We start from the raw sequence: 19,309 nt of genomic DNA on the forward strand, positions 1-19,309 counted from the left end.
ATCATGCAATGTAAATCCATGTCATTCACAAGTTGGACTTTGTATATGCTGGGGTTCAAAAGGTCCACTTGCTAGATACCTCCTTCACGTGATTCACACAAGCAATGGTTAGCGCTTTTAATTATTTTGACTAACGCATGATGAAAGACTAGTAAATATTGAGTAGGAAATGATAAACATGAATTAAGTGTATATGACTGTGTAGGTACTAGGTTCCCAGTTAAAAATAAATAGATACAAACAATTATAAATTTACATAGGTACCTAGGTACCTATACGCAGTAGGCATAGGTATTATGTTATCCTTATGGATAGGCGCGGATTGAAAAAGAAAACCGACACGGTAAAATTGTTTTTGAGTCATTCCAAGTGGATAGGTATTAGGTACACCCTTTTCTTTCCTGTTACTTACTTAGGTACTTATAAAAGTGTAGCAAAACGTAGGTACCTATTAAGTATTATTATTTAAAAAAATATTTCAATGGGTAGGTAGTAGGTATGTGGTGAATAAAATTCATAGTCCAATACAATTTTGTTGAAAAAGTTACGGAAACAACAAACTTTGGGATAATAATTTTGCGAAATGGGCCGATCACATTCTCAATTCGTGGTTGCGCGATGGGTGAGCGAATGACGTGGTCATAGTATCGCGCCACTTTGTCATCCAATCCACGAATGGTTTGGTTTACTGCGCTCCTTCCACATTGTACAACTTCATTGTAGACATTTCGCCGCCGCTGCAACGCAACGGACACCGGCTCAAAGTCAAACTTTACATTACGGTATAAAAATTCGCACGTGAACGTTTTGTGCCGGGTTTAGTCAATACTATTATTAATCATTATCTTACAAATATTTTGTATATATATGATTAGACTGATCTTCGAGTGGCATTCTTGCTCTGTGTGGCATTCCAATTGAATAATTATTATTGCGTGCATGTGCGTCAATTTTCTATAGTGGTCAGATATATTATTAGGATACCTACTCTCTGGTGGTCAGTGTGAAGTGTTGTATTCATATTTTGGTAAGTAAAAAATAACGTTTAATTTTATAATCGATTAAAATTTTACTGATTTTAATTTGATCGTATTTAATATTTTTAAATAGGTACCTTACTTATCTACAATAATAATTGGGCTCGCCGGTACAAGAATTGCCCACGATTTGAAACTTGGTGATTTTTCTGAGATAAGTTCATATTATTTGGAGTGTACTCCTAAAATTTCAAGTTCCGGACGTACATAGTTTCCGAGTTATGATTTTTTTAAATTTTGTCTTTATTGTACTATATTTTTACATATTTTACTGTTTGACAGGTGTTTGACAGTTGTTTGACATTATACATTCCATTTGAGCCTATCATAATTGAATTTAATTCGTAACTTTTGTGTTTATTTTAGTTATTTGGATAGGAATATTTAAATAACATTGTATATTTATGTTTAACTTTTATTTAATTATAATTTAACACAATTTAAAATTATAAAAAAAAATAAAAAAAATACAGTCCAAACGGAACGTGCGAGGTGACGCGCACGAAGTGACGCCATTTTGACGTCAGTCATTGTTCGTGCGCCTTGCAGTGTAGTTGAGAGCGTTTATCGTGTACTCCTCCTGTTAAGAAGCCCTACGTTGACTACCATGGCGTCTCCGAAGCCCCCGGTTTCGTGCTCTGCCCCTTCATCGCCTGAGGAATCGAGTGTAGTTCAAGTGTTGGACTCAAATGAGCCACTTGCTTCGAGCTCTTCTTCAGTGCCATTGTGTGTGCAAGTGATAGACTCTAGTGAGCCGCTTGTACCCGTGCTACCTGTGGATCCAGTACCTGGCTGTTCCAGAGCCACTGCAACGGAAGCTAGTGCTGGCGTTTCCCCAGGGGAAACGCCGGGCTCTCCGGCGTTGTCTGAGAACAGTTCGAGTGGTGAGGATCAACCTTCTGGGTCATCCGCGCCAAGAAAAAATTATTATGTGGAGGAGATAAGGTTTGTGTGCCACTAAATTGATCATTGTTTAAGATTAAATGGCGTGAAAAGAAATTTATCATCTTTTATTTTGTTTTAGATCTCAGTGGAACCATCACAGGCTCTTTGTAGAATTGAATACTCTTGAGCAGTGTCTGCACTTTGCTGAGGAGCGGGGTATGATTCTACGGGAGAAACTGTGTAGCCGCCATCGACAACCTATGTCTCTTCATACATTTGGGGGACAACTTGGTTCCTTCCGTTGCCGCAAGAGCACTTGCAGACATAAGTCAGTGAGTCGCTCCAAGGGAACGTGGTTTGAGAATGTACATCTCCCCATAAATATAGTATTCCAGATAATGTACTTATTTAGTGTGGGAGCGGACTATAACGCTGTGCAGCGTGAAACTGCAAGACGAGAAAGAGATACAGTGTTATCAACAAAAACAATAGCCGATTGGTTCTCATATTGTCGGGAGACCATTGTGGTGTATGAATTGGAGCACCAAGAAAGTGGAAGAAAAATAGGTGGACCTGGAAAAATTGTCCAGGTAGACGAAAGCAAATTTGGTAAACGCAAGTATAACCGAGGCCGCCGCGTTGAAGGACATTGGGTCCTCGGTATGATTGAAAACGGCAGTCAGGATCTGAGACTGGAAGTGTGTCCTAATAATGAGAGATCTTCTGAAATACTGGTGCCACTTATACAGAAACATGTTGAGGAGGGCACAGAAATCCATACAGACTTCTGGAGAGCTTATGATTGCCTTCCTCAATATGGATACATTCATAAAAAGTGTAATCACAGTGACCCAGAACACAGATTTGTGGCACCAGATGGGACACACACCCAGAGGATTGAGAGCCAGTGGAGAAATTTAAAACGAATGTTCGCCAAGGACCAATACAAAGGAAATTTCACCGACTGGCTCATAGAGTACAATTGGAGGAAAAAAATTATAGCTAAACATAAGGATCCCTTCGAGGAATTACTGACTGCTGTAAACTATGTATACAAATAAATATATTATTATTACATTATTATTTTTATTTCAAAAATCCCAATTCAATACAGAAATCCTTACTGTTGGTTAGGTTAAGTTAATTTTTTTTTTCCCGAGCGAAGCGAGGGCCATCCCACAGAGCGGGGAGGGCAATTTCAAGTCTCAATTCCCGATTTCCTTTCCCATTCTATCCTAAAATCGTGGGATTTGACTAATTAAACCCAACCTAACCTCAAAACTTTAAACTCCAATATCTCAGAAACTAAGTGACTCCTGACCCCCCTCCTTTGGGGGAGGGGTTCCCACCACTCCCCCCTCCCCTCCCCCCCCCACAAAAACCTTAAATTCGTGGGTTATATTTGTACAGTCCTTCCGGTAATAGGTAGGTACCTAAATTTAGGTAAAAGGAGTAAAAATTAATAATTGAATGCATTGCATTGATAGGTTTTAATTTAGTGAAATAGAGAGCAGAACAAAATGATTTGCTATTTTTTATACAATTATTATTTTAGCAATATTTACTCCATGATCGTAGTGCTACAAAGTACAAGTAACTACCTAGGTAGGTATTTAAAGTCTAAACCTATATTTTTATTTATTAAAATTACAGAACTTTAATGTTTACAATTGTCTAAAAAATGCTATAGATATATTTTATTTATAACAGTAAATCCTAAGTTCCATTACCCGTGTAAAAATTAAAAAATAATCTACACAACCTAATACCTACCTACCTAGGTACCTAGGCTTTTTCTGTACTAGGTACCTACCTACCTACGTTCCAAATCCTATGTCAATTTGTCAACGTCAGTAAATAACAGTGAAACTGAAATGAAAACTGGATAAAGCCAAAGTGCATATTTTTGAATCCATTTCTCGTGTTATTTAGCAAAGATATAATAATTAGTGTCATATTTCCGATTATGTTTGCATAAACGTTAACAGTTTACTTTCATTCTTTGGCGTCTAGACTTCAGTGCTTCCCTCAGGTGCTTCCATTGCGTAATAAAGTAAACTATTTCTTGGAGGTACCTACTTAATTACTTGGTACTTTCTTAGGTACGTATTTTGAGGAAATTTTACTATAGGCACGACGGGCATTGGCTCTCCTTTCCATATCAATTATCACGTTTTCGTTTATTCACGTGACCGGCTACACGGCACACGCTTGACATTGTGTTATTGTAATAATAATAGTGTTATGGTTTTTATCTGATTTTACGGTCGAATTTCCATACATTCTGCAAATGAATACCTAACTCCATGTAGGCATTGGAATAAAAATAATAGCTTAAATTTTTATTGAATGCACATTAAACTATAACAAGCTATATTTTTTACAGATAAAAACAATTAAAATGGCACCAAATTCGTCAGACGTAAATGGAGTGCTTTTTGAAAGTGATGCAGCTACACCAGACATGGCACTTCCAACTGCCCCCATACAAAAGGCAGACAACTATCCTAGGAAACTGGTCTGGAGAAATATCATTGCATTTGCATATTTACACTTAGCTGCTATCTATGGAGGATATCTATTTCTATTTTCTGCAAAATGGCAAACTGACATATTTGGTGAGTACCTAATATATTAATGCTTTTTAAAATATTCATGCCTTTAAATTGATAGGAATATTTAATTGGTTGTTCATGGTCCCAGCGCCATTGAGCTTTCATTTAATTTTCCTGATTGTAATTGTTAATTCTATATATATTTTATATTGTTATTTTATTTTGCAATACATTATTATATTTTACACATCTTACACAATACAGCATAATTTTAGCTGTTATGCTTTCATGAATATTAAATACAATATACATTACATGTAATGCACTTTAGTATTGCAAAAGGGATCATTTTATAATTTAATTCCTATACTTTTAACCTAATATCTCAGGAGCTATATCTATACTCAGGAGCGCTATGAAGCTTTTTTTTAACACATGTATTTTCTTTTAGCCTATGTCCTATATGTGATGTCTGGACTTGGAATAACAGCGGGTGCACATCGTCTGTGGGCACACAAATCATACAAAGCAAAATGGCCGCTGCGACTCATTCTGGTTATCTTCAACACATTGGCTTTCCAGGTAAGAAAACTTCACAAGTACTTCAACTTAATGCCATTTTTTAACATCTTTGTAAATTAAAACGCTGTTTATTTATCTTACTACATTCAACAATTAAATTCCTTTTTTTAAATTTGACAATATTAAATTATTTAAACTTGACGATCATATTATGGTGTTAATTTTTTTAAGTTTATGTTTAAAACTGATTACATTAATAATTAAAATGTTGTCTACACTTGAGCAAAAAAACCTCCGGATTTTATCACATATTATATTATCATCAGATTAAAGTAGCAATGAGTCATATTTAATTAAATCGCAAACTGATTTTGATTACCTACATTTTATTTTAAACATGAGAAGTAGTCTAGTAAGTTTGTACTTATGTAATGAAATAAAACATTATTTGAATAATAATAGAACATATTTTTTTTTTAATGATTATGAGTACAGACCAATTTTGGTTTGAAGATAAGCCCCGTTAAAATTGTCTAAGTGCTAATTTATGTATTTATCACTGTTCAATATTTACTTCTGATTGTTTCTTTACATTTCTCACAAGTCCACGGTCAAAGGATGTAAATTTAAGGTACATACAGAAATCATTATTTCTGTATGTAAGTCTCAAGTTTCTCAAGTTGCAACAGAAATAATAATTTAAAAAGTGAATCAATTTTTTTTTTTGTTATTGCTTTATTTTTCTCGCACGTCTGTGAAGGGCAATCCAATTTGTTATTTGTTTATTATTAGTTATTACTGCCAATCCTATACTAAACCTGACAACATATTTTCTCATACAACTTTGTTTTTAGTTGCTTATGGGTGGTATATAACCATCGCGTAAACTACTCGCCTGTACTATAAATATGAAGTTTTTAAAATAAGTTTTACTCAGGAACTATTTACTTCTTCGAAATGTAATATGATTTCTATATTAGATTGTCCATAAGGAAGATGCTGCTCCTTGCAAAGCATTCATTAAAAATGTTGCAAAAATTGGAGAAAATATTTCGTGTGTTTCGTGAGTTATTTACGTGAGACTAAAGTACAAATGTCCCATAGGATTCAGCGATAGACTGGGCTCGTGACCACCGCATGCACCACAAGTACTCAGAGACGGACGCGGACCCGCACAACGCGACGCGCGGCTTCTTCTTCTCTCACATCGGCTGGCTGCTCGTGCGCAAGCACCCGGAGCTCAAGCGCAAGGGCAAAGGCCTAGATCTGAGCGACCTGTACGCGGACCCGATACTTCGCTTTCAGAAGAAGTGAGTTTTTTTTTTTTTTTGAGAAAATGTTGCGTTGTATTCTTATATTAGCTTAATTTTTGTACACAGACTTTAAACAGAATTGAGTAAGAATCAAAAATTTATTTTATTTGATTGTGATAGAGTATCGATTTTAATACATCCAATTTGACCTACATAACTGAATATATATTTTTTTTTCTAAAAAAATCATCAGTAAGTAACTACTTCCTTATTGTGCAAATAAATTTTATTTTTACTGACATCAGGTTCATATCACAGTTATCATAAATATTTTTTACGCTTATATCTTTTGTGTTTCGTACATAAATTCAGGCATAAGTTTACGCTAGAGAAAACTATAACTAATTCGATTGTAAACCACTTTTTTGGTTAAAACGTTTATAATATAATATGAGAATACGCCAGGCACATGAATATAACATGAATCCTTAGTGATAAAAAAGAAACACAAATCTATTTTTATCAAAGTAATAACTGAGCATAAATTTGCATACTTGTCGTCTAAATCAATGACGACCGATCTAGTGATTTCGTTTTTAATTTCACGTTTTATGTAGTATTATATAATACAGTATAATGACGTTTACTTTCTTCCTTCCTTCACTGTATTATTAGTACGGGAGCTAGCAACGTTTTAAAAAAAGTCATTTTAGTATAGTTGGGTTTTTGATATACTGTTTCTCTTGCTATTTCGGTTAGAGTCCGGGCTGTCTGGCTAGCCGCAGTGGTTGCGTTTATTAGTGCGCATCTTATCTGCACAGGAAAATATCCTTAATTTAAAGTCATTTTTTAATGCGTAATTTTTAATCTTTTGCCTTTAGATAGATCCATCAGACATAATTTTTTTATTGCAAGACGTTTTTTTCGTTGTAAAATAGGTGCCATACGCAATTTTTATTTCAAAATAACTAAAATGTCATCGAAATAAGTGAAATTACTAACATGAGTAAAAGGTTAACATGAGTCCGCTAAAAGGTAAGTAATAACTTTATTATTTATATTATATTATCCTTTTTTAATACTTATATTGAATAATTAGTAAACTAATATTTTTAATAGGTGGTTTCATATTTATTACACTTTTGGGTATAAATATGAATTTGATGATATTTGTATTTTCTAGTGTTTGATTTTACGCGAGTATTATACATTTAGAAATTAAAGACTCGGGAAAATAATACAATGAATAAATCGCATTTAAAATCCGTTAAAAAGTCTTTAATTTCTTGATGATATTTGGTTTTTATCAAGTTTACATTAACGTCCTATTTGAGGTTCGTTGGGAAAACTAGGCGATATGGTAGATTGTTGCAAAAAAACTGTAAATAGTAAAATGAATATTATATATAGTATAAGTAACACAGTGATTACTTATCCTTCACTGGGACTCATGTTGATGGAATTTCACTTATTTCGATGATATTTTATTTATTTTGAAATAAAAATTGCGTCTGGCACCTATTTAACAACGAATAAAACGTCTTGCAATAAAAAAATTTATGTCTGTTGGATCTATCTAAAGGCAAAAGATTAAAAGTTACGCGTTAAAAAATGACTTTAAATTAAGGATATTTTCCTGTGCAGATAAGATGCGCACTAATAAACGCTACCACTGCGGCCAGCCAGACAGCCCGGACTGTAACCGAAATAGCAAGAGGAACAGCATATCAAAGAACCAACTGTACTAAAATGCTCACTTGTCAACGTTGCTACCTCCTATACGATATGACGCTATAATTATAACTTACTACGTATCAAATAGATAATTGGTTTTATTAATCGCGTCATATACATGATTCATAATTGTTTTTATCGTATGATGTTTTGACAAAATCGGTTTAATATTATTGTTATGATTGTACATTGAACCATAGGCCTATAAATAAATTACGATAAGTTTATTATTAAGTATTCTAAATAAACATATCTTTTGACTATCGATTCCAGACAAACAAGATTATTAAATTAAAAATATTTTTTTTGTTTTTCATAATAACAGACAGTGCGACAGATAATATTATTATCACCACAGTTGCAAGTGTTTACATTTATGACATCATTGTTTATTATCTTGCACTGAGCGGGCCAAATCAAGATAGGCTGTTATCGTTTTAGCAAATTATGGAAAACTTTTAGCGCAACGTCAAGCTAGAAATCCACGAAAACAATAATATAAAGTACAAGAAGTAAGTAGATAGTATACTAAAGCTATATTCTGTGTGCGCTCTATTCAAACTCGCACATTTATTTATTCAATAAGACTTCTTTTAGAATCGTCATTACATATTTTTAACATTAACCACCGATTCGGAAAGCAGTATCTATGAGAATAACCGGCCTGAAACACCATTATAGTTGCTCTTTTATTCGTTATCTATCCATAACCTTAGTTTTAGGAATTAGGATATAGTATAATATATGTAGCTATAAGTGTTGATAACGAGATAAAAGATAAATGTGAAGTACATTTAGCTATCAATGTTTACATACAGAATATTTATAAGAGTTAATGAAAACCCCCAAACTTATTACACGATATTTTGCAGGCTTGTAATTTTGGGTTGTTTTATCCCAATCAAGAATGACCCTTTCTATCTGACTGTCTGACTAGCGACCATTCAGACGTATTAGTAAAAAGGCGAATTTTATTTGTTAACAAAATAAAAATTGTTCCAGGTACTACATGATCTTGATGCCGATCGCGTGTTTCGTGTTACCTACAATGATCCCAGTGTACTTGTGGGGCGAGTCGTGGCTCAATGCATACTTCGTGGCCGCCATGTTCCGCTACGCCTTCATCCTTAACGTCACTTGGCTCGTGAACTCTGCTGCCCACAAATGGGGCGACAAACCATACGACAAGAGCATCCAACCGTCAGAGAACATCTCGGTGGCCATCTTTGCTCTCGGCGAAGGCTTCCACAACTACCACCACACCTTCCCGTGGGACTACAAAACCGCCGAGCTCGGAAACAACAGGATGAACTTCACCACCACGTTCATAAACTTCTTCTCGAAAATCGGCTGGGCCTACGATCTGAAAACCGTTTCTGATGAGATAGTGCAAAGCAGAGTGAAACGCACCGGCGATGGAACCCACCCACTGTGGGGCTGGGGCGACAAAGATCACCCCAAGGAAGAAATGGACGCCGCCATCAGAATCAACCCCAAGGACGAATAAGTCCAACTAGTTTTAAGATTTTAATGATTTCTATAAGAGCATCAAAGGGATGAATGAACGTTAGAATTTATCGAATCTAAAGACGGCCTATGAGCGCCGCTTCTATTCGCTTTATAAGTCTATTCGAATACTTAATTTATGTTTGCTGTCGAATATCGATGTAGTATATTTTCGCTTGTAGTATTTCTTAGTTTTTATTTGCGCACTGATTTCTGAGACTGTGAACGAGATATAGTAGTTTTAAGTTGGAATAACCATTGTAACACGCTGCGTGCATCGGGTGGCACGGTGTTTATTATAACCCGCTTGTGATATTTTATTGTTTACCACAAAATGTTTTCGCATAAATATATTTTTTATTAATCTTTTGTAATAACTGATTTTATTCCAAATAGAAGTATAATTATTATTATTTCTATAATATTCCCGTGTGCGCAGCGCAGTAATGTTTAGATAACACATCAGTATTATGCACCACTGACTAATAGATAAAGTTTATCGCTAGTCTGTATTTTGCATTTTAACGAACTAAAAATGGTCGCTGGTTACATACGACTCCTTTATTATATCCGCACATTTGTTTACCGTAATACGATGTAGTTAAATGGTTTTAAGACATTAAATGTTTTAAATGGCATGGCGTGGAGTGTTGGAAATACAACGTTTAATGTGTATGACTGATGTGTGCAAAGGATTGTGATATTTAGAATTATTAATGATGTGTAGATCGAAAAATAATAACACAATTTCGAAAATATTTATTTTAATTAATGTAGAGGCAAAATAAACATACTAATTACATTATTATCGTTATTTATCGTTCGCACTCAGTGTTGTATTTATATAACTTATATGCTGGACATATAGTTTAGTTATTTTAAAATTATAACACTGCATAAATTATTAGTGGTTTTCATTTATTTATATCCAACCATATAAAGTCATTTCTTCCTGTGTACATACTTTGCTATATTATACAACAACAATTGACTTGCAAATTTCACTATATAATAACACAATCTTATAAGTAAATTGTTTAAAATTCATTTATCTTTGTAGTTTCTTGTCGTAAATCCAATTTAAATAACTCAAGAATTCATAATATTTGAATATAACAATGATAACTTCTAGTACTTTTTATTGATTTTAAACAACAATGCAGCATAGCAATTTGTGCAATATTTTAAAATTCATAGATTAGTACCTAGTTAGTACCGAGATGGCACCATTAAAAATAAGCAACCGTAATGTGCAATCTCATCTTAACACGATAAATTTGTAAGAAACATTGTGTATGAATATTATGTACGGATAATATTCATTTAAAATTCACTACATAAAATAAGCTTGAGTTCATAATATAGCTTGTTTTTCAAAGCATGTGCTTAACTTTATTCTCAGTTTTTACGTCACTACTGGGCCACACAATTACGTGTCGAGTCCTCATAGGCACCACGTAATTATGCCTCGGAGTTTCACATCATATGTTCTCTTCATAAAAAAGGTCTTGCTCATCACACTTGTCCGGCAAACATACGAAAAATTCGATTAAATTCATAATGGGTCCTCTCGAAAACGGGTTTTGGTAGCGGCCTCTCTTATCCCGTAGATACGGGTACCGTTTGTAGTTAAACATCTCGTTAGTCGTTAGGTTCATGCACGCGTGTAGTATCTAAAACAACGACATCATTAGAACTGTATTTATCCAGTATTACCAATACGTTACAACACTTTTGCTAATTTGCCATGAGTTTGAAATATATTCGCTTCGATAACTTATAACACAAAAGTATAGGCACTTAGTTTAAGTTCCCATATATGATATATAGAGATAGACAGATTTGATCAATTAGATTTTTATTCAAGCTTTTGAATATACTAACCGATGTGCAAGTCAGTATCCATCCCAAGGCGCAGAAAGTTATTGCCTCTAACAGCCCCAAAACGTATAGTAGGCCAAAACCTTCGAGGTACAAACAATAGCATGCGAAATATATAGAAAGTGTGCAGTTGATGGCCACACTCATCACGAATAAGAAGAACCACATGCGATTACGAACACCGATACAGTTATAGATGAATGGACAATGGTGGTCAAAGTAGGCCACGCAACGCTTGCAGATGCGGCAGTGCTTTGCCCTGTAATAGACATAAATGATTATTACCTATAAAATAGTTGAGTTTAGTTGAATTTGAATATGAAAGTTTAATATTATGCATGCTATTATGTATATTTGATGTAGTCTAGATTTTTAAAGTATACGTATTTACTTACTATGAATTGAGAACTAAAACCAACATTACATCGAGACACTAGCAAAAATCGTTACGCTTGATGAAAATATTGAGGGGTCATTGCAATTACCTTAACGGTCGCAAACATCTGCAGGTGTGGCAAAGTCGTGAAAGTATAACATTTCTTTTCTTCCACTTATCATAGTACGGTATCTGTCTAATAGCCCGATAGTACGTCTCCGAGTTTTGCGGTATGTATCCTGGATCGCGACGATTAGCAATCACCCAGCTCATCCACATTATAGCATTCCAATATAGGAAAAAGTAATGCGAAAGGCGTAATGTATTCCAAGTTAAGGGTATACACTGGAATAATTACAAAAATAGTTACATTTTATCATCAATTCAAATTAACTTATATCTAAGTAATAGGCAATCTTACCCGTATAATATACATAGGATATCCCCATAATAGAACAGATACAAGGAAAAATAAAAGAGGTCCTTTAGAGTCTCCGGCACCACCGAAAAGCAATGCCCACAGTTCAGAGAGCGGTGGCATCCAATGAGATTTTAGTTTCATTTCTTTTTGCAAAAGTTTGACCACTTCTGCATGACGGTGGCTTTGGGCTAGCATTAGCGGGGTTTTCCCGTTTTTATCACGAGGTTCCAGTTCAGCTTTTACCTGTAAAGTGACATACAAATTAATGTTTCTTTTTGTTATAATAAGTAATTATCATATTATTGGTATCATATTATTTTACCTTTTCACATAACAATCGAACGCAAGTGAGGTTGCCTGACAGACAAGCTAGATGTAAAGGTGTTGAGCCAAAGTTATCCGTACAGTGTAACGGCACTCCAGAGTATATTAGCAAGCGAACTAAGTCAGCATGGCCTTTATACGCAGCCCAGTGGAGTGCTGTATCTCCATTTATATCCGAGAGCCTGGTGGCTGCACCCATGCCGAGTAAGTATGCTGCAGTAGCTGTCTTCCCATACATACATGCAGTCATCAGTGGTGTTAATCCTAAAATTAATTAGAACACTCCATAAATTCACGTAACTCAATGCTGGTACACATTCAAAGGTAGTTGCGAATCCACAATCAGTAACGAACCTTTAAAATCAGCAGCATTTACAGCGACGCCAGATTGTAACAATACTTGCACTACTGAAGCGTGGCCTTTACGACATGCCCAGTGAATTGGCCTAGGACCCTGAAAATTTAAATTTTCGTAATACATGATGATTTTTTCATTGAAAAAAAGAGTTTTGTGATATCATTGAGATTGTTTATACCTGAGTACCAAGACAGGACAGATCGACAGGCGCCCCGCGTTCCACCAAATATCGCATCACTGCAACGCTCCCATCCAGCGCCGCCCAATGCGCTGGAGTATAACCATGCTGATCTCGAGCGCTTAGTATTTCCACACCAAGCTTCTCTACCAGACGTTCAATTTCTGATACTTCCCTGAAAATTATTTTGATTTAAAATACAGTAAGTAAGTAGGTAGAGATTTGAAACACTATAGGTAGGTACTTTAAATTGAAGCTTTCACTTCTACAACGGTTATTTACAAACTGCATTTCAAATTGCACCTACCCAGAACGTACAGCTTCAAATATCAGCTGATGAAGGTCAGACAGGTGGTTGATGTTGGTAGTGATGCGTGGCTGTGTGGTTGGCGCATCGGGAGACAGCGGGGAGCACGGGGGCAGAGCTTCCTCCGCCGCCATCGTGCACGGGGGCGGCTGCGGCAGCGCCCATACGCCGCGCGCCGCCCCCGGGCTGGGGTATACCTTTAAGCATTAATAAACGCTATTAATAAAAGTTGTTATTTGTAGGAAATATTAAAACAGATTAACTAACTTACTTATCTTTATCTTAGTTACTTAACTACGTATCTTATCGTTATTTTGAAATTACGTACCCAAGGACGCGAACTTAATGTAAAGCATATTAGGTACTACTAAACTACTAAAGCGTTTTTGAATTGGACATACTTTTTACCTACTCCTAACTCCTACATCTCGTATGTGTTTTGTTTGATTTCCGGTAAGCAAGAACTATTTCAGTTTCATCGAAATTAAATAAGCCATCAATAATTATTATTGTTCTATTTAATTGAAACTTTACATGTTATGAGATAATTAAATGGTAATAATAAGTTTATAGTTAAGTAGGTAACCAGCCCATATCAAATTGGTACGAAGGCGGAAAGTATTATAAAGTTTATTGAACGGAACGCTGTGTAGCAGGCAGAAGTTTACTGAACTAATTACATGTTAACCCGCAATGCGGCTATGGACTGAATCAAGGGTCAAGTCATTAGCTAGTACCTAGCAACACTGCAATGGCGATGTGTGGGCTATATAAAAAGTTTTAGTATCCGTTTAGAGGGCTTTAGTATCCAAATTACATAAAAGTTTTATACATATAATCAATCACTATATACATAAGAGTACAACGGGTTATCATCACATTAAGACTACCTAAGTAATATAAGCGGAGAAATGCGGGTAAAACCGCGGGGCAAGGCTAATTTTAAAACGATATCTCTTTTAAAAATCCTTATTGATATACCTATGATTTAGAAGATAATTAAACTAAAGAGTAGCATAACAGCGATGATTGAAATATTTTTTGATTCGATTGCATCTCTATTAATTTATGAAAATGAAATGAAATTTAAGCTTAAAACTAAAAAAGAAAGTTATTCAATACACTGTACACATATTAAGCGAAGTAGTTCAGGATACATCGCCCATTTTTGCAAGTGACTACTATCAAGCTAATTTTCCGTTTGTAGCTTTATTTTGATGAGACGCCCAATAATTTCGTGTACGAAAGTCTCGATTGTGGTAGCTAACAGAGATAACAAGGATAAAAAATTTTGATTTGATGGTTCTCAAATATTTATTACTAACTGAATGAATTTTTTTTGTTCAATCTCAAGATAATTACCTAAATTATTCGAAATAATATTTGTCCTACAAAATCTATGGTTTGTTCAAAGAGTCCCCCTTTCCAAAGTGTATCGATAACGAGGTCATCATAAATGATTACTAACAAGCTGATTTTTTTGTTTTCATTTAGTTAATGTTTATATAATTCAACAGACATATTGTCCTACAAATTGCGTAATAAATATTTGAGAACCATCAAATCAAAAATTTTTATCCTTGTTATCTCTGTTAGCTACCACAATCGAGAGTTTCGTACACGAAATTATTCGGTGTCTCATCAAAATAAAGCTACAAACGGAAAATCAGCTTGATAGTAGTCACTTGCAAAAATGGGCGATGTATCCTGAACTAAAGATGAGAAGCTTTTTCATGTTTTTGTAAGTGCAGGGTGTTTGTTTTGTTTTTAATCATACATTGATGAATAGGTTATATAAGTGCATACCTTGCTATTCACGGCGAGGCCGTTGCCTGCCGCCACTGCAGACCCCTCGCTTTCCGCCACGGCAACTTCACAGAAACACTATGTGTTCACTGAAACTAGACTTTTTACTGTTTTTTCCCTTATTTTATATTTATAAGACAAACTCTAGTGAAACGACCTAGCTTGGTTGTATAGTCTATTGATTGTACATGTGAAATGTGAGCATGCGCGAACTCCACCGACAGTGAAAATATAATACTAATACCGATTTCAAAAATAATTAATATTGTCCTCTTGTATTTTGTTATTACCAAAAAATTACAACAAATAACAGGGAGGATCAACTACGTTTACTCACGTGTGATTATTTTTAGTGCATGAAAAAAAAGCATTAATTTCAGGCTGCTCTTTGCTTTTATGATAATATGTAGGTATAAGTAGGTAGGTAGGTACCTAGAACATTTTTTTTTTTTTATATTATGTGATTTTGTGATTATTATTTATCATATTACAGTGTATAGGTAGGGTACCTACTTCTCACAGCTACTTCTGATAATATATTGTAATGTGATGATGCTACTTATTTGTTACTTAAATCTTTCCAGCTTTTATAATATAACTCTGAACGGTTAAAATAACAGATAAAAACCAGTAAAAGTGTGAATTATTCACTAACAAATCTTACCGTTACCGTATCATGCAAATGAAAATAAAAATGAAGTATTAGTACTTACTTACGTAGGTAGGTACTCTTGAATTTACCGTACAAATGTGATACGTGAGTCAGATACACAGTTTAACTAAGTACTTACTAAAGATTAACGAAACACATGATACAACCAAATAGGTAATTGAATCTAATGTCTCAACTCTCAACTCATGTATGTTTCTCATTTCTAGCGTCTAGATATGATATATCTTGTATACATACGTAGTATAATATTATTAGTCTGTGATATAACTGACACGTTTTTTATATTCGAGATGTCCTAACAATATGTCTTCTCTCATTGATCTACACTCTACATCATAAAGCCTCTACAATAATTATAATATTATATTCAATAACTTGGTTCCGGTCTTTTAGTAGTTGCCTATGCTACTATAGCATAGTATTAAGTATACCTACTATGTTTCTAGTCTCTAGATCTATTTGAATGCAACCGACTTTGATGCGGTTTTCTGATAGTGATTCCAGAGGTTGGTATGAATGATTATAAAATCAAAGATGCATAGTTACACTCGTCGCTAGAATACATGATATAACATAACATAAAGCTAAGGGTAGTATATTTTTTAAACATAGGCCTACACCCTCTATGGCCTACACCTAAGCCTATTCAATTTTATTTTGACGATCTAAAACAATCAAGGCCAACATTAATTTTACGCCCTATCTCGATTTCTATGCATCAATAAGAACCTATAGACCTAGTTATATTTTTATAAGTAGGTAACTAAGTTAACGTACATAAGTAGTTACTGTTATTTTTTATATTGTGAGTATTTCATGAATACCTAGTTAGATATTTAGGAAAAGATAGGTGAGAGCAACATAGAGGGTAGAGTTCCACCGAAAATCGAATTTATGTCAAAAAAAAAATGACAAACTTAATAAAAGTACAAAGATATGTTTATATTTATTTTCGTTAAATATTATATGTAATATGAATTTTTAGTATTCAATGCGATGAAGGAAAACTAGTTTATTTAATTTGAGCGCCATCTACAATCATGAAGCACAAACAAAGACAAACAGCTGCTGCCAACATACAGGCTACATTATTTTATTAGATTATGATTTCGAAAATTTAATGAAACAAACCTGAATATGTTTTTCAATATAAAATTTATAGTTATTAATATTTCTACAGAAAAAAATATTTCCTTCATAAAATAAAATTATGATCCGTCTGGATTCTGGATTACGATTAAGGCGAGTACTTGAAAGCATGCACATTCAAATGTTTTCTTAAAAAAAAAATAGATTAATATGATTATTAAATTTTATTTACTAATCAGGCTTGATTGAACAATTGATCTTAGATTATATAGTAGAAGTACCTTCCTTTTTCTTTTTAATTCTAGATTTTCATAATCAGACCTAGCAATTACTTGAAGTAAGTGCTTAATAACAGGGATATGCACATAGTTAAAAAATCATTCAACCACCTTTTAAAATAAAAAATATGATTATATAGTGACATACAAAATTTATAAAACAATAAAATGATTAAATATGAAACAATATTCCAACATAAATAAAAAATAAACTTATTGAAACATAATTTATTGAATTAATATTTCACTTTCATAAATAATAATGCACATGTAAATTGGTGTTTATTAAAAGATTAAAAACGATTTTATTTTTGAATAAATAAAAAAGATTCTTCAAAATTGTGAAAATGAACTTTAATTCAGCAAGTTTTATACTAAATGTATAAATATGATATAATCTAGATTTCGTTTTACTACCTAAATAGACATCATGTTATAAAAAGTGTACAACTAATCCTAGTAGCTGATTAAACATCTCACAGTGGCTTATATTAGTTTAGTTACATTAGATCTTATAAAGCACATTCTTGTATTTATTATACTTAAATAATAATAGATAATGAAATAAAAATCAAAGCATGTAGCTCACAATTGATGTTGAACTCTCAAACAACAATCACCTCAATACAATTCTTAAAACTCTACTAAACTTGAAACATTTAACGAGCAAACTGAATAAATTATTATTCATAATAAGAAACAAACTTAACAATGTTGATAGCTCAAAGTAATAATATTTTAACAAGAGATGACACGCTGCACGTATAAATATACATCATGGAAACGTTAAACTTCCATTTAAGACTAAATTTTATATATTGTTATTCTATGCCAATCAATGTCAAGAAAGTCAATTTGTCTAGTCATTACTGTACTGATATTGTAAAATTTTTGGATGGTCAGGTTACGCCATTATCTCTTTTGAGTTTTAAAACTTACAGAGAGTGGCTGCCCGTGCAGAACGTAACCATTCAAGGCCTGTATAGCCATCGCTGCCTGGTCATAGTTCCTCATGGTCACAAACCCAAATCCTTTACTTTTGTTAGTCTGATGATCCTTAATTATCTTAACAGATACAATAGCACCATATGGACCGAATAACTGCCATAGAGTCAATTCTTCTACTTCAGGAGCAATATTATAAATGTAAATAGACCATGTACTTGGAGAGTTATGATCACCAATAGCACCCATATGATTTATCCAATGATAAGGTTTGACAAGGGGATTCTTAGAAAAATTGTTGTTGTTGTTTTTATGTTTATTAGGGTTGCTTTTATTTGCATACTTAACAGTAAGTGGATGCAGGAAGCCAGGGGGCGTGGTTCCATTTATGTTTTGGATTGCTCTCTCAGCTTCATATTGATGTTCATATAATACAAAAGCTATGCCCGACGCTATACGGGAATTGACTATTTTACCAAATTGTGCGAAAAGTCCATGCAAATCCTGCAAGGTTAGTTCGTTGGGCAGGTTACATACGTAAAGGTTCCAGTCGGCTTCCGGTTTCGTTGGAGGCTTGAGTTCAGGATTGAGCAGGGCATGAGACACTTTGAGTGTCTTATTCTGCATCAACAATCCGTTGAACGCTTTCCTAGCTTTCACAGCATCATCAGGACGAGCGTACTCGACGAAACCATACCCTCTGTTAGCTATCAATTTACAACTTTCTAATTTACCCATGGTCGAAAATAATGAAAACATCATATCCTGGGTCATGACTTCGGGAATGTAATTGACGATAAGCTTTGTAGGTGATTCGTCGGGCCCATATTCGTAATTTCCATGACAATTACCGTCTTGACACGATTCCGACATTTTTTAATTGTTGTCTAGGAATGACATTTCGTCTATAATGTTGCTAGACATACTATTCTCACGATTTCGTTTAGAAACGTTCTAATTTTTAAGGTTTTAATGTGGCAATATAAGAAAATACTTATGATTTATTATCTGAATAAGATTTTCTAATGTTAGTCTACCATTGTTATAATTATTTTAAGAGGCTTAGTTTGAACTAAATTCATTTTAAAAAGAAATAAGTACCTACTTATTTTTAAAGTAACTTGCAATTATTATAATATTCTAACTTGACAAATTTAATTTACCCTATAATTTAACGTCTA

At 33.9% G+C, this 19,309-nt stretch overlaps 4 protein-coding genes across 6 annotated transcripts; 2 read left to right on the forward strand and 2 right to left on the reverse strand.

Moving 5' to 3' along the window:
* The first annotated feature begins 711 nt into the window (after positions 1–711).
* On the forward strand, positions 712–9,866 carry LOC123693810 (acyl-CoA Delta-9 desaturase-like). Of its 3 annotated transcripts, none has more exons than XM_045639041.1 (5): positions 712–1,027; positions 4,309–4,540; positions 4,929–5,059; positions 6,104–6,309; positions 8,989–9,866. In XM_045639041.1, the coding sequence occupies exons 2-5, from the start codon at positions 4,324–4,326 to the stop codon at positions 9,491–9,493; spliced, it is 1,059 nt and encodes a 352-aa protein (XP_045494997.1). In that variant the 5' UTR covers positions 712–1,027; positions 4,309–4,323; the 3' UTR covers positions 9,494–9,866. The 3 variants fall into 3 exon arrangements, with proteins under 3 accessions (XP_045494997.1, XP_045494998.1, XP_045494999.1); XM_045639042.1 differs by lacking the exon at positions 712–1,027 and adding an exon at positions 3,749–3,817 and having other exon boundaries at positions 4,307–4,540; XM_045639043.1 differs by lacking the exon at positions 712–1,027 and adding an exon at positions 3,977–4,024.
* LOC123693807 lies at positions 1,140–2,997 on the forward strand. The gene is made up of 2 exons (XM_045639031.1): positions 1,140–1,982; positions 2,062–2,997. Exons 1-2 carry the CDS (start codon positions 1,645–1,647, stop codon positions 2,981–2,983), a joined length of 1,260 nt encoding a protein of 419 aa, XP_045494987.1. The 5' UTR covers positions 1,140–1,644; the 3' UTR covers positions 2,984–2,997.
* A 242-nt stretch (positions 9,867–10,108) lies between the features above and the next one.
* LOC123693801 (probable protein S-acyltransferase 23) lies at positions 10,109–15,336 on the reverse strand. The gene is made up of 9 exons (XM_045639019.1): positions 15,144–15,336; positions 13,338–13,534; positions 13,031–13,205; positions 12,849–12,948; positions 12,493–12,758; positions 12,171–12,413; positions 11,859–12,094; positions 11,377–11,632; positions 10,109–11,165 (listed from the first exon to the last, which is right to left on the reverse strand). The coding sequence occupies exons 2-9, from the start codon at positions 13,469–13,471 to the stop codon at positions 10,974–10,976; spliced, it is 1,602 nt and encodes a 533-aa protein (XP_045494975.1). The 5' UTR covers positions 13,472–13,534; positions 15,144–15,336; the 3' UTR covers positions 10,109–10,973.
* A 1,778-nt stretch (positions 15,337–17,114) lies between these two features.
* Positions 17,115–19,030, reverse strand: LOC123693816 (ELAV-like protein 2). The gene has a single exon (XM_045639050.1). It carries the CDS (start codon positions 18,999–19,001, stop codon positions 18,096–18,098), a length of 906 nt encoding a protein of 301 aa, XP_045495006.1. The 5' UTR covers positions 19,002–19,030; the 3' UTR covers positions 17,115–18,095.
* Positions 19,031–19,309: the final 279 nt, after the last annotated feature.

Source organism: Colias croceus, chromosome 8 (genome assembly GCF_905220415.1).
Source record: "Colias croceus chromosome 8, ilColCroc2.1".
Lineage (NCBI taxonomy): Eukaryota > Metazoa > Arthropoda > Insecta > Lepidoptera > Pieridae > Colias > Colias croceus.